General features: G+C 39.3%; 1 protein-coding gene across 7 annotated transcripts in view; it reads right to left on the bottom strand.

The window, feature by feature from the left end:
* The window catches only part of Arhgap6 (Rho GTPase activating protein 6), a 508,986-nt gene that overhangs the window by 17,465 nt on the left and 471,441 nt on the right, over nucleotides 1-20,080 (bottom strand). For all 7 annotated transcript variants that reach the window (XM_050121031.1, XM_050121029.1, XM_050121028.1 and 4 more), the window contains one exon: nucleotides 6,996-7,093. In XM_050121031.1, coding sequence (XP_049976988.1) covers nucleotides 6,996-7,093 — 98 coding nt within the window. The remainder of the gene's footprint in view (nucleotides 1-6,995; nucleotides 7,094-20,080) is intronic.

The following is a 20,080-nucleotide window of genomic DNA, read 5'->3' as shown; positions in this document are numbered from 1 at the left end:
TTGTAGCTAGGTATGGTTAAATCTGGTTCTGTCATGGAATATCTGTTTTGTCTGTCTAGGTGATCAAAGGTTTTGCTGGGTATAGTAGTCTGGGCTGTCATTCATGGTCTCTTAATATCTGCATAACACTTGACCAGGGCCTTCTGGCTTTAACTGTTTCTATTGAGGAGGCAGGTGTAATTCTGATAGATCTGCCCTTATATGTTACTTGGCCTTTTTCCTTTGTAGCTCTTAATATTCTTTTTTAATTTTGTATGTTTAGTGTTTTGATTATTATGTGGCAAGAGGACTTTTTTTTTGGTCTAGTCTATTTGGTGGTCTGTAAGCTTCTTGTATCTTTATATGCATATCTTTCTTTAGGTTAGGAAAGTTTTCTTCTATGATTTTGTTGCATATATTTTCTGTGCTTTTGAGTTGGACTTCTCCTTTTTCTATCCCTATTATTCATAGGTTTGGTCTTTTCTTAATGTTCCATATTTCCTAGATATTTTGTGTTGAGCTTTTGTTAGATTTAATGTTTTCTTTGAACAGTGAGCCTATTTTCTCTGTCGTATCTTCAATGCTTGAGATTCTCTCTTCCATCTCTGCATTCTGCTCTTTATGCTTGCATTTGTGGTTTTCCATATTTTCTTTTTCCAGAATTCCCTGAGTTTTTGTCTTATTTTCTTTATTTCAGTTATAAGTCTTGAATTGTTTCTTTCACCTGTTTGATTGCTTTTTCTTGGTTTTCTTTTTTTATATTTATTTATTATGTATACAATGTTCTGTCTGTGTGTATGCCTGCAGGCCAGAAGAGGGCACCAGACCTCCTTACAGATGGTTGTGAGCCACCATGTGGTTGCTGGGAATTGAACTCAGGACTTTTGGAAGAGCAGGCAATGCTCTTAACCACTGAGCCATCTCTCCAGCCCCTTTCTTGGTTTTCTTTAAGGTATTTGTTGATTTATTCTAATATTTTGTTTCCTTTTCCTCCATTTCTTTGAGAGAATTTTTCATTTCCTCTTTAAGGGCCTCAAACATTCTCCTAAAGTTATTTTTTAGGTCATTTTTTGGGGGGTCATCTGTATTGGGGTGTTCCAGTCTTCTTGTTGTACTGCCACTAACTTTTGTTGGTGTCGTGTTGCTCTTTGTGGTGTTGAGTATGTTTTTACCTTGTATACCCATTTTTTTCCTCTGATTTGTGTAGTTGGGTCCATGTCTCTGGTGATCAAATTTCCAGATGCCAGTGGTTCCAGTCACCCGAGGAGGTCACTCTGCATTCTTGAAGGTCACTGAACATTCCTAGAGGTCTTTTGGGCATGCTCCTATGGAGGTCACTTGCTTGGGCCTGTTCCCATTAAGGTGGCTCACTTAGACCTGCTTCTGTGGAGGTTGCTATGTCAGACCTGGTTCTATGGAGGCGGTAGGCTCGGGCCTGCTCTCGTGGAGATCACTGGATAGGGCCTGCTCCAGAGGAGGCCTCTGGCTCGGGCCTGCACTGATTGAGGTTGCTGGCTTGGGCCTGCTCTGGCGAAGGTCTCTGGCTAGGGCCTGCTTCCACCGAGGTTGCTTGCCTGGGCCTGGTTCCATGGAGGTCGCTGGCTTGGACCTGCTCCTGCGAAGGTAACTGGCTCTCCAATATTCTTTCATACTGCGGAAAGTGGATTTATGATTGGGGCTAACTTCCATCTATGAAGAGCAAAGTTTGTAACTATTTTCTTTTAGAATGAATAGAGGTCTTCATCCATAGTCTTGATGTACTTGTCACTATTTTTTTAATTTCAATTACAGCTTTGTGGAAGACACTAATAAAATTAATCACATTGAAATTTGAAGATAGATACATATGGGCTTGGTTCATTTGTGTCTACTTTCTCCCAAATTACAATTAAATTTGGCTTGCTTTCCTCTTGTTTCCACATGTGGGTAGGAATGAATGCTCTGTCTAGTTTGGTTTAATTACTATTATATTTCTGTGACACCTATAAGGATAGGTAGATGAAAAGAAAACTGTCTTTACTGTGCTTTTTTGTTTGCTTATTACTTTGAGACAAGGTCCCATGTAATTTGTGGTGGCCTCAAACTTACTATCAAGGCAGGACTGGCCTTGATGTTCCTGATCCTCATGAGTGCTGAGACTACATGTCTGGCTCCTTAGGTTTTCTGAAGGCTGTATTTGAAAATGACAAGAACTATTACAAGAATTAATTTCCATGCCACAGATAATCCTGAGCTCTACTGGGCTCTCTCTCTCTCCTGAACTGTATGTTGATTTACAGATCGTGTTCACACTGATTTATGCTCAGTTCTACCAAGCATTCCTTACGCAGAGAGTCAGGGGCCTGAAGTACCTTTGTGAAAAAGAAAACTGTGCACTTTGATTTAAATAATTTTATGTAAGGTTAATTTCTCCCCTTAGAATGTTAGAGAAGTAAAGATACTACTGAAAATATGAAAAATAGGCGTATCGAAACCCTTAACACTGGATTAAGATTAAATGTGTCATTTATACCAAAAAATGTTATCATTATCTAGTTTCAGGTTAATTTAACTAAAAATAATTTCAGATTGTCACTTTGTCAACTGTCACACTTAGTAATAGTAAATTAAAAAGAGACAAAGACAGGGGAGTTTGTGAAACATGATTGATGGGCTGCGTCTATTTAGGCCAGGCCCACACATTTTGCTATCAACTTGGCATCTTCAGTGGCTAAGTATGACAACTAATCTTTAGAAAATATTTGTTTTTTGCCTTCTCATTTTTTGGGGGAGGCAGGGAATCAAATGTGATTTTGTAAACTATTACATTAGAATATAGTATTCACGACTGAGTTCTTATTTCCTTAAATTTTGTGCCTAGGTATCTCCTTTACCTCACACTAGCCCTGATCCTGCTATGACACTTTTATTTTGTAGAGGTCCTCATTCAACCTACATTGTCCTTTTAGATCAGCTTTCTGCCATCTTCCCCTATATTGTCACATTCCTGAATCAGAGAGGCTGGTCTCTTTTAAGGACTTCTGAAGAAAAGAGCACATAATTCTAGCAAGACATGCTGTTCAAAACTGGGAAGCCTGGCAACTTTGGTACTGAAAATCTCTTCTAATCCCCCTTTGGCATGCTCCTTTGGTGAAGGCTAAACCCTAAAGTGGACAAGCACATGAAAAGATAATGAATTCTCTCTGCACTCACCCAACTCTGATATTGCACACAGAAGGGAAAAACACAAATCAAAACAAACACCAAGTTCCCAAGTATCATGAAATGTTTGTTCTTTCAAAACAGAAATAATAATACATATTTTCTCATTCTGGGTTTTACACTCTTTAGAAAATTTATTTCGTTTCCCCTCCAAATTAAATCTTGTGGCATTTCCACTTGGCCTCACAGGAATCTAAAGCTTTACTTAGGTATGTGAACTGGGGAATGGAGGTTTCAGGGGAAAGAAAATCAAATCAAAATCAAAAGAAAATCTCCAGTGCTTAAGGGGCACTGCTTTTAGACCCAATGATAGCTCGTTCTTATGGGCCATATTTTGTGGCCATCTACTGTCTCATAGATGTCAAGGGACACAGTCACAATGCTTCATATACAACAAGTCTCAGGTAAGTAGTTGTAAATGAGGCATTTGGTGAACTTCACAGGAACACAATAGTAACTGCTAAATCTCCAGTTAACATATGAGGAAACCGAGTCAGAGAGTCATCGGTGAGCATACTCCATGGCATAAAAAAATAGCAATAGGGGTGAATTTGGACATAGGAGATCTTGATCTCAACTTGAAGCTAGAAAGCGGGGTCATAAATTAAACAGACACAACTGATTGGTGGTTAATTGATATGGGTGCCACTGTAGCCGGCACCATCTGTCACTTTGGGGTACTGTAATTTACAATCTCTATAATCTATAATTACAGGGTTATTTTGTCACTGTATTCCTTTATCACTACTTTCTGATTTAAATGTCACCTCACCTTACTCCACCCTGCTATTTTAGGACATCGACCTAACTTCATTATCCTGTCCCCAAAGAGATGGTAACTTTGCTGTATTGACCACATCCAGGACTAGCTATCTGAACCACCCAGACTCAGTTACATCTTTACTCAGCTTCCAAGTGCACCGCAAGTCTTCCTTCCTCCCAGAAGCCATTATGAGACTGAAAATGACATCTCCCTCCTTTCTACAAACTCCATGGATTTATAAGCTAGAACATTTGTTCTGCTCCTTTATCAACACAAGGACACATGTAAAGGTCACAACTCACCCCACCCAAATCCCCATGGGATTTTAAATATAGAGAATCCAAGTGGTAGATCTGAGTCAGTCCTTTGGAGTTTGGGTTGCTTATTAGAATCATGTGGAGAGCTTTGCAAATCCCGATGTCTGGACTGCAGGCCAGAATAAATGAATAGGCACCACGGTGATGGGTAGACTCACCTCTTCTTTACAATCTCCAGGGATTTGTATTGGGCAGGTGAGTCTGAGACCATGTCTAGTACCTGCCATTTTGCACTCTGCTGTACACTGAGTAACACACCTCTGCCATCAGGTCTGAATGCACATAAAGTCAAGAAAATGTTTTGTTTTTTTTTTAAGCTTTCTTACTCCAAATGTGGATCATGGACCAGTAGCAATCATACTACAGGGAGCTTGTTGGAAATAGAAATCTCAGCCCATCTCCCAATTCAGCTGACTCAGAAGAAGCACCTTCCCAAGATTTGAAGAGCTCCATATACTTCAGGAGTTCAGGAAAACATATGTTTATGGCCCAAAGTGACTGCCTACAGATCAAGCCCCAGAAGGCCACTTTAAAAAAAAAACATTTTTTTTTCATAAATATATATAGTTTACTTCATGGAATTACTAGCGACCTTTTGGACTGTTCTTTGCCTGTACCTAGCAGAAAAGAAACAAAAAGAAAAACAAAACTAATCTTCCTTCTATTCACTCCCCTAAAGAGTCATTCATACAAGGATAAGGAACAAAAGAGGCTAGAACAATTGCACAGCTAGGCGTGGGCTTGTTACGTGCGTTTTGTCCTTCCTAGGAGGAGAGAAAGCAAGGTTCTGTTCTTACCTTGGCATTTATATACCAGAAGCATGCTTGCAAATGGCATTGCATTCCTGCTAATGATTCTTTCAAGAATTAAATGTACCAATCTAAATAATGCCACACAAAATAAGACATTTGGACAGTCAAAATTTCATAGTTTTTTTTTTTGGGGGGGTGTATGTTTTCTATATTTCCTACCATACAGCAACAAAATGTTATAAACAAAGAGTAAGGAGGAATTTACAAATAGAAACATCACTGTGTTTCTTGTCCACAGGAGAGACACAAGTACAATTATACGAATTCTCATAGCAGATGACTGTTTGGGGAAAATGCGAATTTATACCTTGACGAGAGTTAGAATGCTAGGGGAAAAAAATAAGTGCAGTTCCAATTCCCTGATATTAAAGCAAGACCATGAAATGCAGGTCCAGTTGTATTTTTTATGTATTTGCATTTACTTATGTTTCTTGGAATTGGATCCAAGCAAAGCATCTTACTTGAACCAGAAATTGCCTTGATATTGATTGGCACTCAAATAGTCTTTTCTTAAAGTGCACTGATAGGGTGATCTGATTCTAAGCCCTTCCCTGGACTACTGGAATGGGAAGGAAACTGAATTCAGTAAGGGTCTTAATGGATTAGCCTGGCAAGAAGGGCATTAAACAATGTGGAATTCCTTTTCATTAAATTTCCCTAAATAGTATACTTTTAAAATCACTGGAAATAATTTGAAATGAAAAGCAACCGCATTTGTTACTAGTCTATGGAAATAACTGAACATGTCTTGTTTCTAAGTTACATCCAAATAAGCCCTGTTTTTGAAAAATCTATGGCTGAAAAAGAAAAAAAAAGTGCTATGAATTAAGCTTAGGCATGCCATTGGTTACAGGATTAATCTCACTTTTGAAGTCATTAGAACATGGACGAATGCATAGCACAATGATACTCTTGAGAGAGAACAGCATCAACTATTCCTGTCCTAAATTTAAGGTTGGGTGTTTGTGTGGCCATGTGCTCCTGGCTAATGTGGCAATGTGCAATGTCCTTCCTTTACCTGGCTTTTCCAAATGTTATAGCACCATCAAGCACGCTGCCTCTATAGCAGCTGCTGGGACTAAACATAAGATCTGAACAACGAGCTATTCTGCGCTCCTTTTAGGGCAAAATGGTGGCAAGTCATAACTGAAAGCCTGCCTTGCATGTGCCTCACTGCAAACTTGGCTAGTATGCATTTTCTTCGAGACAATATAAGATGTATGTAATGACAGAGCTGGCAAAGTACACACTTCTCATTGCAAATGGGCACTTAGGTCTCAGCAAAGGTTGCTCTTGTGGTTTAGAGATGGATTGCTCCCTCCTGCAAATTTGCACGAGAGAGATGCTCTCCTTGCCCTCGCCCCAGTGCAGCCTCCAGGGCATTAAGTGTTTACCATGACTCTTAACAGACATGCTTAGACTTTTAACATTGTGACACAATATTGTCAAGGATGTGCTCAAGAACTGTACAATTGAGTTATAAAGAAAAAGTTTTTATAATGTTTTTATGAAGTTTGTGATTTTCTGTTGGGCTGAATTCTTAAATATTGTGAGGTACATGTGGCCTATGGTCTACAGGTTAACATGCCTAGACTCATCCACATTTTACTCCTCTGAGCTTCTTGCCAGTAGTTCAGCACTTTTTCCCTGTGAACAGAGTCAGAACTTCCTGAAGGTTCTAGAGAAAGTTGAAAACAAACAAGAGAAGTCTGGAAAAATGGCTTAGATTTTGGGAAGTCAGTAAGACAAAAATAATTTCTACTTGGGTGGATTGATCAGGATTGCAAAAAAAAAGTTGTCAAAATCCCACATGTGTCACTATGTATGCAACTATAACCACCACACAAATTCTTTAGAAAGGAAGCTAAAGAGAAAAATGAATTACCAGTGTGACTCTAGGAGCTGAAAAATGGGCATACTCACGAGGATTGGGAAGCCTTTCTTCTGAGCAGGTAATCCACGACATCTGGATCTGTCTCCAGAAGGCTGATCAGCACTTCGTTCTGGAGTTCCGGGGAAACCTGCAAAAGCCAGTGGTTGAGGCCTAAGCAAAACCTTCTCCCACCCCATCAAAGACGCAAAACATGACCTCAGCCACTTTATGGCAGCATATACCAAGCCTTTGGATCCTTAAGAAAGCAAACTGACCTATTAGTTCAAACCAAACCTATACCAACACATATAGCATGCTTAATTCTCAGGATGAACTAGAAGATTACCAGAGAATCACATTCAATTCAATTTGTCATATGTCTGAAAATCCTGCCTAGTAATTTGGATGCCTCTGTTGCACAGACTAGATTCTTTTTCCTGGTTTTGAGTAAGCAAACAATCATGGGTAAGAGGAATAATGTTCAAAATTTATATCCAAATGAGGATACTTTCTAGAGACTATATTTGAACTATGCTGAGAGAATGGGCATTAATTATGATGTTCTGAAGATGTTCTGGGCATACAACAAACTGATTTAAGTGCTTATGTCCTTGAGCTATACTCCTTAAATCCTAGCTCCACCATTTTAGTTTTGGGACTTTAAACATGATACATTAACAAGGATGTGTTGGTCTCAGTTTCCCCATCTGTACATTGAAATAACAGTATAAATGACTCATTTTTCTCTTTCTGTTTTCTTTTTTTCCTTCCTTCCTTCCTTCCTTCCTTCCTTCCTTCCTTCCTTCCTTCCTTTCTTCCTTCCTTCTTTCTTTACAAGGTTTCTCTGTGTAACAGCCCTGGCTGTCCTGAAGCTTTCTTTGTAGACCAGGCTGCTCTCTCAACTGACAGAGATCCACCTCCCTCTGCCTACCGAGTACTGCGATTAAATGCATGTGCCACCACTGTCCAGCTTAAATGACTCATTTTGTGTTGAGAATTTGTAACAGTACCTGGTCGATGATAAACACTCCAAAAAAGCAAAAGCAAAACCAAAACAACCAAACAAAAGACCAAAACAATGCTGATACTTTTCTGCACAGGCTATGATGATTCAATGTCTGTCCTTCATTTCTTATGTCCAAGACCTATTAAATTTTTCTTGTTTCACAATTCCATGAACAATAACAAGGGCACATTACACATGAGTACTACACTTCTCCCAGTCTAATCCATAATGCATTCAAAGAGAGCTTAAGTCAGTCATGCAGAAATGTTCTCTGGGAGAAGATTGAACCCAGCTCTAACGGACAGTTTTCTATTCCATAGACCCTGCTAGCTCAAGCAAAAGCAATGCAGACTACTGGGAGAAAATAAATTTTCTCACACGTGAGTTCCAAGAGAAGAGTTTTCAAAACCACAGAGACAAGCCTTCTGAGAATAAGTGGTTGGTAGAAGAATTTGCCTTCTGCCTCTTGCAGTATTCAATTGTTCTTGAGTTTGAGAAGCTGGAAACAATCTTATTAACAAAACCGGCGATGAGAAAGCAAGAGAACGCCTTCCTTCTCTTGTAAATCTGTTTCTCCTAATTCATCCCGAATCTTCATGAATGACATTGCCAAATTCTAGCCACAGAGCTCAAAATCTCCAAGGTGAAAGCAAGCCTATGTCCTGTCCACTCCCAGTCCTAGGCAGGAGGTCAGCTTGACTTCCTCTGTTTGCTACTTCTTCCCTTCTCTTCCATTCCAACTGCAGGGTCTGAAGTTCAAGCCTTCATTACCCCTTTGTAGTGCTCAGCTGTTAGCCATTAGCACCCTCCATTCCCCTCTTCTTAGAAAAGTTCTATCCTAACTCCTCTCTGGAGAACCAGCTACTCTCTAAACCTTGGCTCAAGGGTGAAATGTATCTTAATTTAAGTTGACCAATCATTCTATTTCCTGAGCAGCACATCTGCCTGAGAAATAGGCAAGTGGCTCTGCAAGAGTTGACACAAAGCCATGGCACTCTCTGAAAGGCTTCCGAGAGAGACCAGAGACAGCTCCCACAACCACATTTAGCCTGAGCATTGTGCTGCTACTCGAACAAATAATGGCAGGGGCAATAGGTAGATCTTGATAGCATTTGAGTTCTGGATTAAGCTATACCCAAAGTCACACTCAACTTGCATCTATCCAGCCATCTGAACCCTCAAATTCCTTAAACTTATTTGGGTTGCTAGAGCAAAAGGCATATATACACTTGATGGGCCTTTCATGTGGTAGTTCAATAACTTGAAACCTATTTCCTTAAAATGTACATCGAAATTCTCAGCATGGTTGGAAGATATTCACTCAAAATTCATTATATGCCACCCCCAGCTGAAGCCACATCTTGCTTGCTTTCCTTAATAAATAGTTCCCTCCAGAAGTGGTTTAGATATGCTTTATTTCATCACCTCTGTTTCTGTCTCTGGCCTTCTCCCAGGACCATACTTTTCATTTATTGCATTGGTATTTGGTCAGTTCTTACAGAATACCAGGAATTTAGGGATTCCGCTACAAACCAAACAGATGAGAATCCTTGTATTTGTTGATCTGGTAACAAATAAAGGAAGATGGACATTTAAAAACTACACAAGGAAAGCATAACATGAGGCCTATAGAGAACAGCAAACACAGTGACAAGTAATGGTGAAAAAGAGGTGCAATATTAAATGGGATGATCATGTCATGAGAAAATGAAATCTTAAAAAAATCAAAGTTGGAGAATATCACACAAGGCAGAAGAAAAAAAAATGTTAAAAGTCTTGAGTCTGGAACAGTGAAATTCTAGCAAGACTGCAAGAGTGAGGAAGAAGTGGGTGGTAAGAGGGAAGCAGGTAGCCGAGCCAGATGTTGTCTCATCCTGTGAATCATGATTCAGACGTCTGCACTTGTTCAAAGTGAGTGGGGAGCCATTAGAGACCTTGAGCTGATGACTAACACAACTGTTATCACTTCGACTTCTCAGTGAAGAGTATATCAAATGGAACGCGAGGGCTGAATCAAGGAACACTAATGGGGCAATTGATGCATTCCAACCAGTAACTGTGGTGCTGAACCAGGACAGCAAGATGTTGACAAATATTTCGGTCTTGAACACAGTGAAGACTCAGGTGGCAATGCAAGTTAATTTATTGCAAGGAGAGGAAGAGTATGAGAGGCAGAAAGAGAAAAGATGGTTTCAACGTTTGTGACTTGGGAAATGAGGATGAAGAAGCTATTGATTGAGATGCTAAAGGAAGAGAAGGCTGGGTGAAGTTCAGGAATTTGGCTTTGATATAATAATGATGGCAGGTCTGTGAGACATCCAAATGGAAGTGTCTACTGTGCAGCCAGAAATGAGGACTTGGAATTCAGTTGATAGATTCTGGCTGGGCATAGAAATGTGGAAGACACATATACATAGCAGTTAAAGCTCTATGATAAAAAGAATGATCTAGGAATTAAAAGGGAGAGAGAAGAAAAAAGGGTGGGGATTTTAGAAGAATGATAGACTGCATTTTCTTACTATAATAGATAATTAAGCAATTAAAAATTAATTTATCTTAACTGCATGTTTCAATTACCATAATCAAGCAGTCATACATTACATCTATTTTTAAAGCAATACATAAGTGGTAAATGAAAAATGGTTTTATTTATTGCATTTTTATATATTCAGTTATTTAATGTGTGTGGGCATACATGTGGAGATCAGAAGACAAGTTGTGGGAGCTGTCTCATTTCACTACATGGCTCCTGAGATTTGCACCTTTACCCACTGAGCTGTCCTGTTAGTCCTAAGAGAGAATATGCATACACACAAATGTATGTATAAATAAAATGAATAGCAACTTGGCATTATGGCAGGTATCTGTAATCCTAGTACTTGGCAGGCTGAGGCAGAAGGCATAAGTGTGAGGCCAAATGTGGGCTGCATAGTAAGACCCTTTGTCAAAGAAGCAAGGAGTGGGAAAGCGCAGTGGAAGAGCGCTGGCTTTGCAAGGGTAAGACCCTAAGTTTGAGTCCCAGCGCTGAAAAAAAAAAAAAAAAAAAGAAAAAAAAGTTGAGCAGAGCAAAATTAATATAAGCCAAAAACGTTTATCTTGAACTTTTAAAATAAGAAACATCGAGGGGCAAATTAGGAAAATGCTTGCATATTCATATAGTTAATTCAATTTTAAAATTTGTTATGCTTTGATATGTAATACAAGTTTTGCTCCAAGCATCAATCTGTTCCCATCGAAAAATAAACGTGAGTACACGTCCTTTGGAGTGATAAAAAGTACTTCAGTCCTAATTTCCTGACACTCTATGGTTTATCTAATGATAAATTATCAATGTGGAGAATCAGAATAACTTGCATTATTACAATAGGTTACAGAAAGTGTTAGTGTTTAAAAGATAAGTTGCAATACATTTGGTTCAACTATCTTGCATTTTTAAGTTTTTACTTATTCAACGAGGCTCAACTGCCAAGAAATTATAATTGTTGAGGGTTATTTTATGTGGTATACGTGACTTTTACTTGGTAACAAATGTACATAAAATGGGCCAGGGCTATAAATCTATATATAACTTCTTTGTGGAAGTCCCAGGGTAGCATTTTGGCTTGGAGAAATGATTTACATATACATACAATAATATAGTTAAGAATGTGGATCCATGACTTAAAGGAATATTCTCATGTATTCTGACAAAATTCTCCTATGTATTCTGCAAAACTAACTTGTGTGCATAGAATTTATTAACTGCATTATTTCCTTTAAATTCCAATTTTGTTTCAGGGTGATTTAAAGAACCTTCCAGAATTCATATGATAATACCACATTTTATTTTCTCAGGAAAAAAATGGATCTAGTGGGGAAAAGAGGTAAGAAGGTAGAGGTGATGTCTTGAACTTATTTTCAAATGCTCACAATACAAGCTGCAGCTAGCATTCTTTCCAGTGACTCCTCATTTTCTATATTTGTACCATTCAATAGCTATTATTTAATAAAAATATTTAGGCTACAGGCTCAATTCAATTGGATAAACATTACTTTGCTATTAATTTAAGGATTTAATAGAGAATCAAAAGCCCAGTAAAAACACTAACAGGCAACATTCACTTAAAAGAACAGTGTGATACCCAGCCTCCCTATTCTTGGAAAGGAACACACAAGGCAGTGCCATTTCCTATCAGTTTATTTACTGGACTTTTGTTTATCTATTAAGTCCCTAAATTAATAGCAAACAAACATTTGTTCAACCTAGTCACTTTTGCCCACTTGCACGGAGGTGGAGTTGCTGTCTAAGAAGTATCTGACTCCACATCCACTGAGGTCTGGTTCTGGCTGTGTTGCTTATAATTAAGGCAAACTGGGACACGTCAACTGCCTTCCTTAGAATCCTGTGCTTGCATCTTTAGCTCTGGCATGCTCACCATACTAATCCTGTTTTCCTTTAGGAACAAGTCATCACCAAGGCTAACACATCTGAAAACACCATATTCATTGAATGGAGGGCTAGTAGTGAAAAGGCTTCACTAGAAATACACAAAATAAGCTAAATATTTATATGAAAAGGTACATGCTGATATCACAAAGAAGAATAACATTTGTTCCGATATTGTCTTTCACTCTTGTGTGTATGTGTGTGCATGCTAGCATGAGTGCAAAATTATGATTGTGTATGCGTGTGTGTGCGCGCATTTCTTTCTTTCTCTCTCTCTCTTCCTCCCTCCCTCCCTCCCTCCCTCCCTCCCTCCCTCCCTCCCTCCCTCTCTCTCTCTCTCTCTCTCTCTCTCTCTCTCTCTCTCTCTCTCTGTGTATGCTGGAGGAAAATCTCAGGAGCAATTTCTCCGGAGCTGTACAGCTGTACACTTTGTTTTGTGAGACAGGGTTTCTAATTGGCCCGGAGCTCATTAAGCAGGCTAAGCTGGCCGGCCCGCAAGCCCCAAGGGTTTTCTTGTCTCTGCCTCCCTAGCTCTCTAATTACAAATGTGTGTTTGCACTTGACCTTTTTGTCTTTAACATGGGTTCTGGGGATTGATCTCAGGTACCTCATGCTTGCACTATAAATACTTTACTGAGTGAGAAATCTCATCAGCTCTCCCCCCCGGCCCGCTTTCGTTTTAACTAGCAGCTATGAATCTGTCTGTGTTTCTCCACTTGTCCACATAGAAGAATCCCTCCCTTCTTTACTTAACTAAGTAAGGAGACTTTCTCAGAACTTTTCTAATTCCCACCCATGACCTCCCAGCCCTGCAATTGCAGTGATGTTGAAGCATGTACTTTTATTCTCCCCCTTACATTGCTTCTCTTCCATCATACCATGTCTTAGGGAGTCTGCCACTGTGACAAAACAATATAACCAAATTCAACTTGAGGAGGAATCCAACTGAGGGAAGTTAGGGCAGGGATTCATGGCAGGTACCTGGAGGTAGACACTGAAGCAGAAGCCATGGAGGAGTGTTGTTTAGTGGCTTCCTCAGTCTGCTTTCTTATAGAAATCAGGACCATGGGTCCAGAAGAGGACCGGTGTTAAATGATCCACACGTCAGTCTGGTGGGGTTATTGTCTCAATGCGGTTTCTTATTTTCAAGTGACCCTAACACGTTTCAAGTTGACAGAAAAGCTAACCAGGAGAGACCGTAGGACTTTCTGCTGGGCCATCCTAAGATGGCACGTCTCCTGATAGCAGGGATTGTCTCAGCTCTACAGTGGTACTGAGACAGGCTCTGTTAGCTACTCTTGCTCAGGACTAGGGAAAGATCATGGGTACAATCCTGATCAAGCTCCTGAAAGCATCAGCTTCTGGAAAAGGTTTTCCTTTATATGAAAACTGATACATGAGAAAAAAAATGTTCGTCTTCATCAAACAATTCTATATGTTGAAATAAAAAACAACAACAACAAAAACAACCAATCAAATAAACAAAAGACCAACTAGTCCAAAGTGATCATTTAATTAATTCATTGTTTGCCGTCAAAATCTCAACTGGATTTTAGTCAAGGATTTGGTAATTTTGGACATTTTCTAGGGGTACCATTTATGGTTGTGTTTATCTGGAGACTGAACTCCTTAGATTTTAATGTGTTATTTCAAAGCATAATGTTATTCCAAAAATCAAAAGAACTTTGTACTCCCTTGCTTCAGAGAAAAAATGTAAACACTGCACATATGAAGGAATAAAACTGTCACAATTAAAATCTGCCCTATCAAACTAAAAATGAAACCTTGAATGATCGCGTAGAGTATAACTGCTATGAGGTAGTTTATTCCATAAACCACTGAGAGGGGAAAAATGGTACAAGCTTTTTCTCCATAACAAACTACTAGGTGCTCTCTGAACAGCAGTTCCCAGGACCCAGCCCTACCATATACGCCAGTGGGTGTTCCGCAGCAATCCACCACTTTGCCCTTGACCAAGAAGAATGCTTTGGCATTTCAAATTTTCACCACTCCCAAGCAAAAGTAAATGCCACTGGAAATCATGACGGTACATTTCAAGCTAACACGCTAAAAGGAATCACTTTGGCTTGTTAAGGATTGTAAAATGCCAAACAAGGTCAAAAATCAACCGGAAACCTTTTGTGTGTCTCTTTTGTGACAGAAAGTTCTTTATTTTAGGAGGACCTGGGTGTATGTGGAGGTTCAAGAGGAAGTCAATTGGTAACTATTTCTTTGCTTTTCATTTTTTAAGACAAGTTCTCAGGATGCATGTAGCTCAGACTGGCCTGGAACTCATCATGTAGTCCAAGGTGACCTCAAACTCATAGGAATCCTCCTGATGCAGTCTTCTGAATGCTGGCATTAAAGGTATAATCCACAATGCCCTAACTCCAAAGAATATTTCTTGAAGTTTTTGAGGGTAATTGAAGAACTTTAGTGAACAAATACAGTGGAAGATCCAAAGGGTTTCTCTGAGGATGACTTAAGAAAAAAAATAAGGAGGAGGAGGAGGAGACACCTGCCTGTAAATGATGCCAATGGAAAAGTGTTGTGGCTTTGCAGATAAGGACAGGTAAGCAAAGCACTAGCAGAAACTCAGACTAGCTGTTGGACATATATGCTGGCTTGAACATCAAGTTGGAAGATACTGCAACTAATTTAGAGATATGGAGATTGTTTAGGGTCTTCTGACTCCCCACGGTCTCTTTCTTAGTCTACAATTGGCCTCCCTATCGGACATACTGCATCTCGAAGTACCTCTGTTACTTTTCCCCTGTGGCGAAGCACTATGCTTTCAAATAAGCTACTTGATCATGGCCTTCCTTGGGCACACAAACTTGTCTTACTCCTCCCAGGCTGTAATATCTAGAGAAACTGATGTGCCTAGCTTAACCCGTGCCACATAGACAGTGGTTGTTTATTCCTCTATTAGCATGGGAATGGCAAGCATATACAATTAGAGGTATCCATGGCTCAGAGTGATTTTTTGTTTGATGACTTGGACGACTGCTTGACCCGCTTTGAATGGCATACAAAAGAGATTCGAAAGAAAGGCAATCCACACTGGGGAATGAAGGGAACACAAAGCAAAATTTGCCTCCCAGCTGAGCTTGTGCAAATCTCACAATAGCTTCTGATCTTTTTTATTATTTTTTTCATTTATTTTGCATACCAACCACAGTTTCCCCTCCCTCCTCTCCTCTCGTTCTCTTCACTGACCTCCCATCTACAACCCCATCTATTTCTCCTCCGTCTCCATCCAGAAAACTGACCTTTTTTAAATTAATTCTTTCATACGATATATTTGAAAACTATGGCTCGCTTCATAAATTTGCATGACTTCTGACCTTTGCTGCCAGTGGTGCTCATTTGACATTTCTCAAGTGCCCTTACTGGATCTCCAGCTTGGGCTGCCAAACAGTGCAATGAGTATATGCTTCCATCCCGCATCCCCACTGCACCCAGGACCTCTTCACTACCTTCATGTGGTGTCTTCTCTTCCTTGCCCCTTTCCAGAAAAGCTGTGTGATGAACCATGCAATATCAGCCCTTAGCACAAGCTGACAGCTTTCTCCACGCCACTCTGAAACTCTCATTAATTCCAAGGGTAAGGAGTTATTTTCCCTGAGAGTCCACCATCACTCACAGAAGAGACAGCTTGCAGACCAATTAGTGCGTCAATGATTTCCACAGTGAATACTTTGTTCTTGGAATACCAATCTACAAACAAATGATTCTTACCTTCTAATTCTGCTGTTTTTAGAAAGTATCATTTTTTGCTAACCAGTTTTAAAATTGTTGTTGACAGAAATGGAAGGTCATGATTTAGAAGTATGGGGATTATAGAGATATGAGCGCAGAACCAAAACAGCAACAAAAATACATTTTTTTCTGGCAGTATAGAGCCACAGTATTTAAGACATAATTACTTAATTATCTTATGTCAACTTCTTTCTAAATGCTGTGGGTGTCAGTGTATAGAACAACCTAAAATCTCTCTTTTCATCAGGTTCAATAGTGCATGCCTGCATTCTTAGCATTGGAAAAATGACACAGGAGGAATGTGAACTTGAGGCAAGCCCAGAGTATGTAGAGATACACTGTCTCAACAGGTAAACAAGCTCCCTGCCATTATAAGAATTGTATTCTATTTGGTTTCAATGATAATAATAAATAAGTTAACTATGGAATGAGTTAAAAGGGAACCAGTGGAAAAGAGGAGTGGGGAAGGGACTAGGAAAATTTGCACATGCTAGCTGATGGCAGCAGCATTCACAACGGCCAGGATGGGATTTTTATCCAAGGCAGCACCTGGATGTGTTTGACAAAGGAGGAATCATATTAGGTGAGTGTCATGAGAGCAATTCACTTTCTGTGCCCAGAATATGTTAGTCTTGTGCTACATGCCTTTTCTAAATGACATGTGTTACATAGTATTTCCAAGTTTCAAAACAGTCATGCAAAATGGGTCCTTTAATGTCTTTTTTTTTTTTTTACAGAAGAAAAGCTAGGGCTCAGAGAAGATAAACATAGGGTCAGAGGTCATATTCCAAATAAATAGCTTGGAGGGAATCAGGATTTTGATAACTAATTCCAAAGCTCATGGTCTTTCTCCCCAATCTGTGTTTCCCAATCTGTGGTTTTGCTAGGCATGATAGGAATCTAGTTAAAGCTTCTGAAGGGATTCAATAGAAAGTGTGGATTCCTGGGCCCTTTGCTATTCAGTTCGCTCTTCTGGAGAGTAGTCTAGGAATCTAAATGTCCAACAAATTTCCTCGTAAACTCTGCTGCACAGTGAGGTTTGAGAACTACCATTATCACCTTTTTTTTCTTTGTATTTTTGGGAAGGCAGGCTTAGACAGAGTCTTAAACTATAGACCAGGCTGACCTGGAATTCACTCTGTAACTCAGACTGGCCTCTAGTTCCTAAGTCTTGCCTCAGTCTCCTAAGTAGTTGGATTTTAAACATAAGCTACTACAACACTATTGTCTTTGCCTGTGACCATGAGGGTTGTTATCAGGATCTATTTCCAGTTCAAAGATTTCCAAACAAGTGCCTAATCTGACTCCCTAAAAGAACAGTTCTCATGGTTTAGGGGATAGAATCCAAGACCTCATACATACAGGGTAAGAACTCTCTCACTAAGATATAGCCCCAGACTCTAGTTTGAATCTTGAATCATGTTAACCTCTGAATTTAGGTGCCTTTTTAATACCGGGCCAAAGCCAGGTTCTTTCTTGTCTTTTCCTATTTTCCATTAACTCAGATTATGGTTGCAGAGGAAGCATTCTCAGTATTAGAAAATGAACATCATTAAGAACAATGTTTAGATCATTGCTAGGCTTCTTGGGGTTTCTAAATTTTTCCCACTAGTTCTTCTGTGGAACGCCTGCTTCCAGGGTACTTTGTGCTTTTAAGGAAAAGCTCACAGCCATTGCTGCTAATAAGTCTTCATTTGTAGTGTCTGTCAATGGTAGCGGTTTATCCCCTTTTCAGCTTAAAAACCTTCCTAGAGACTATAAAGAGACCCAGAGGCTAACTACCTTTAGTCAATCGGCAGTTTCCATCTGTCTAGGTTCATCACTCTTTATTTGCAGTAGTAATTATTCTAGAAGCATCTTAAAAATGAACATATTAAACAAAATTTTACACACATAGCTGAATTTTTACCTACCCAGATGCATGAGCTTCCATGATACTCGGTATAACAGAAAAGATTCTGAAAGGCTGAACATGCCCAGAAAATAAAAATTGTGATGAAATTAATTTTTCTTATATGCTTTTAAGAAATACAAAAGTCAGTTCTGAAGCACTGAGCCACACAGATGTTAGACTTTTAAAGGATCTTGGATAGCATTCACTTAAGACTATTCCATGATAACTAAAGAAATGGAAATCAAAGATGAGACAGACATAGCAGAGACAGATTGTAGTCAAGTTTTTTGGTTCCACTTTAATTTTTCAGAGTCTGGTTTGGGAATCTCTGTCTTTCTCCCCTTCAATTACTTCCACTGTTCTTTTCTTTTTCAGTATAGTTCTCACAGTCCATCTAAGGAGAGCAGACACGATTACACCGGTGGTTAACTTATGCTCAGAAAAGTATACTTATTTCCTGCATGCCCCAACTTTTCCCACATGTAAGAGTAAGGACTTGTGAGACAGAAATCATACATCACACAGCTACTATCAAGTCACTCATGAATCTAACCAATGTTTATCTTGTTTCTACCATGTCATTGGCACGCACAGTAGTAATGAATGCATGGACCAGAAAATAATACATTTCGGTGAGGAGAAATATAACTAAAAAGAAAAATTAGCAAAATTCTCTATTAGTAGTGGTGAATTCTAAGGAGAAAAAGAACAGAGTGTGAATATGAAGTGAGGATGTGGTGTGTGGTGTGGTGTGGTGTGGTGTGGTGTGTGTGTGTGTGTGTTATCAGGAGTAGTAGGAGTCATAGCAGAAATAGTAGAGTGAAGTCAGAGGCATTAGATTTTAGACGGTCATCAAGATGGGCTTCTTTAAGAAACACAAACCATAACTTGTGTACATAAATATTTGTTAGCGCACAAGAGAATCTCAACATCAACCTACCTCTACAGAGAATGATAAAAATAAAGCCAGGTTTGGAAAAGATCACAAGAGATAGAATACTGATGTTTTGCTGCTCTTCTAACTATTCCAGGTGGCAGGAAGTAGAGAGAAGAGGGATGACATAATTACAATGACCTCTGCCTTTCAAGGAGATCAGGAAGCATTTTGTTAGTATCTGAGGTGAAAAGAAATTCCTGATGGTTTGTGGTTTCATATAAAGGAAAACTTTGCGTAAAATACAGAATTTAGAGAATAGAAGATTGATGAGAGATATTATTTTGTTAAAAAAATCCAGAGAACATGAAGTAATGCCAAGACAACTTGGCAAGATAATATGTGACTTAAAATTCGATGAAAATATTGAAAAGTTCAGACATTTGATTCATCCAAATATGTAATTAATTATGAGGATTTGGACTGAAGTGTGAATTTATATAGTTGATGACTAATTCAACATTTTTGAGAGTTTTCCATGTACAACACAGGGACAATGCTTCAGAGACACAATAGGGAGCAAAATGCCACTGTTCGTCACTGTGGTAAATGCATTTCCTCTTCCATCTGGGCATCTCGCCAAAGTACAATTCCCAGCCTTCCTTGCTGTGGGACAATGGTCTGTACCCTGTCAATTGTATTTTAATAAAACGCTGATTGGCCAGTATCCAGGCAGGAAGTATAGGCGGGGCAACCAGGCAGGAAGTATAGGTGGAGCAAGAACAGGAGAATTCTGGAAAGAGGAGTCAGTCTGCAGTATTCATCCAGACACAGAGCAAGCAAGATTTGACTGCCTCACCAAAAACAGTGTCAAGCCACATAGCTAAAACAGACAAGTATTATGGGCTAATATTAATTATAAGAATTAATAAGAAGCCTAAGTTAATAGACCAGTCAGTTTATACTTAATGTAGACCTTTGTGTATTTCTTTGGGACTAAATGACTGCAGGACTGGGTGGGACAGAAACCTCAATCAACAAATGGTGCCCATGTGGACAACTTCATCCACAGAAAGCCTGAGAGAGCTTGGGAAGTAATTTTAGACAGAAAAGAACAGAGTTAAGCACGGCTTATTGATAGCAGCACTTTCTCAGGTGGGCTCTGTTTGTCAG

The sequence above is a fragment of the Alexandromys fortis genome, unplaced genomic scaffold, assembly GCF_014885135.2.
Source record: "Alexandromys fortis isolate MF-2015 unplaced genomic scaffold, M_Fortis_MF-2015_v1.1 scaffold_192, whole genome shotgun sequence".
Lineage (NCBI taxonomy): Eukaryota > Metazoa > Chordata > Mammalia > Rodentia > Cricetidae > Alexandromys > Alexandromys fortis.
This window is presented reverse-complemented; position numbering and strand designations above follow the sequence as displayed.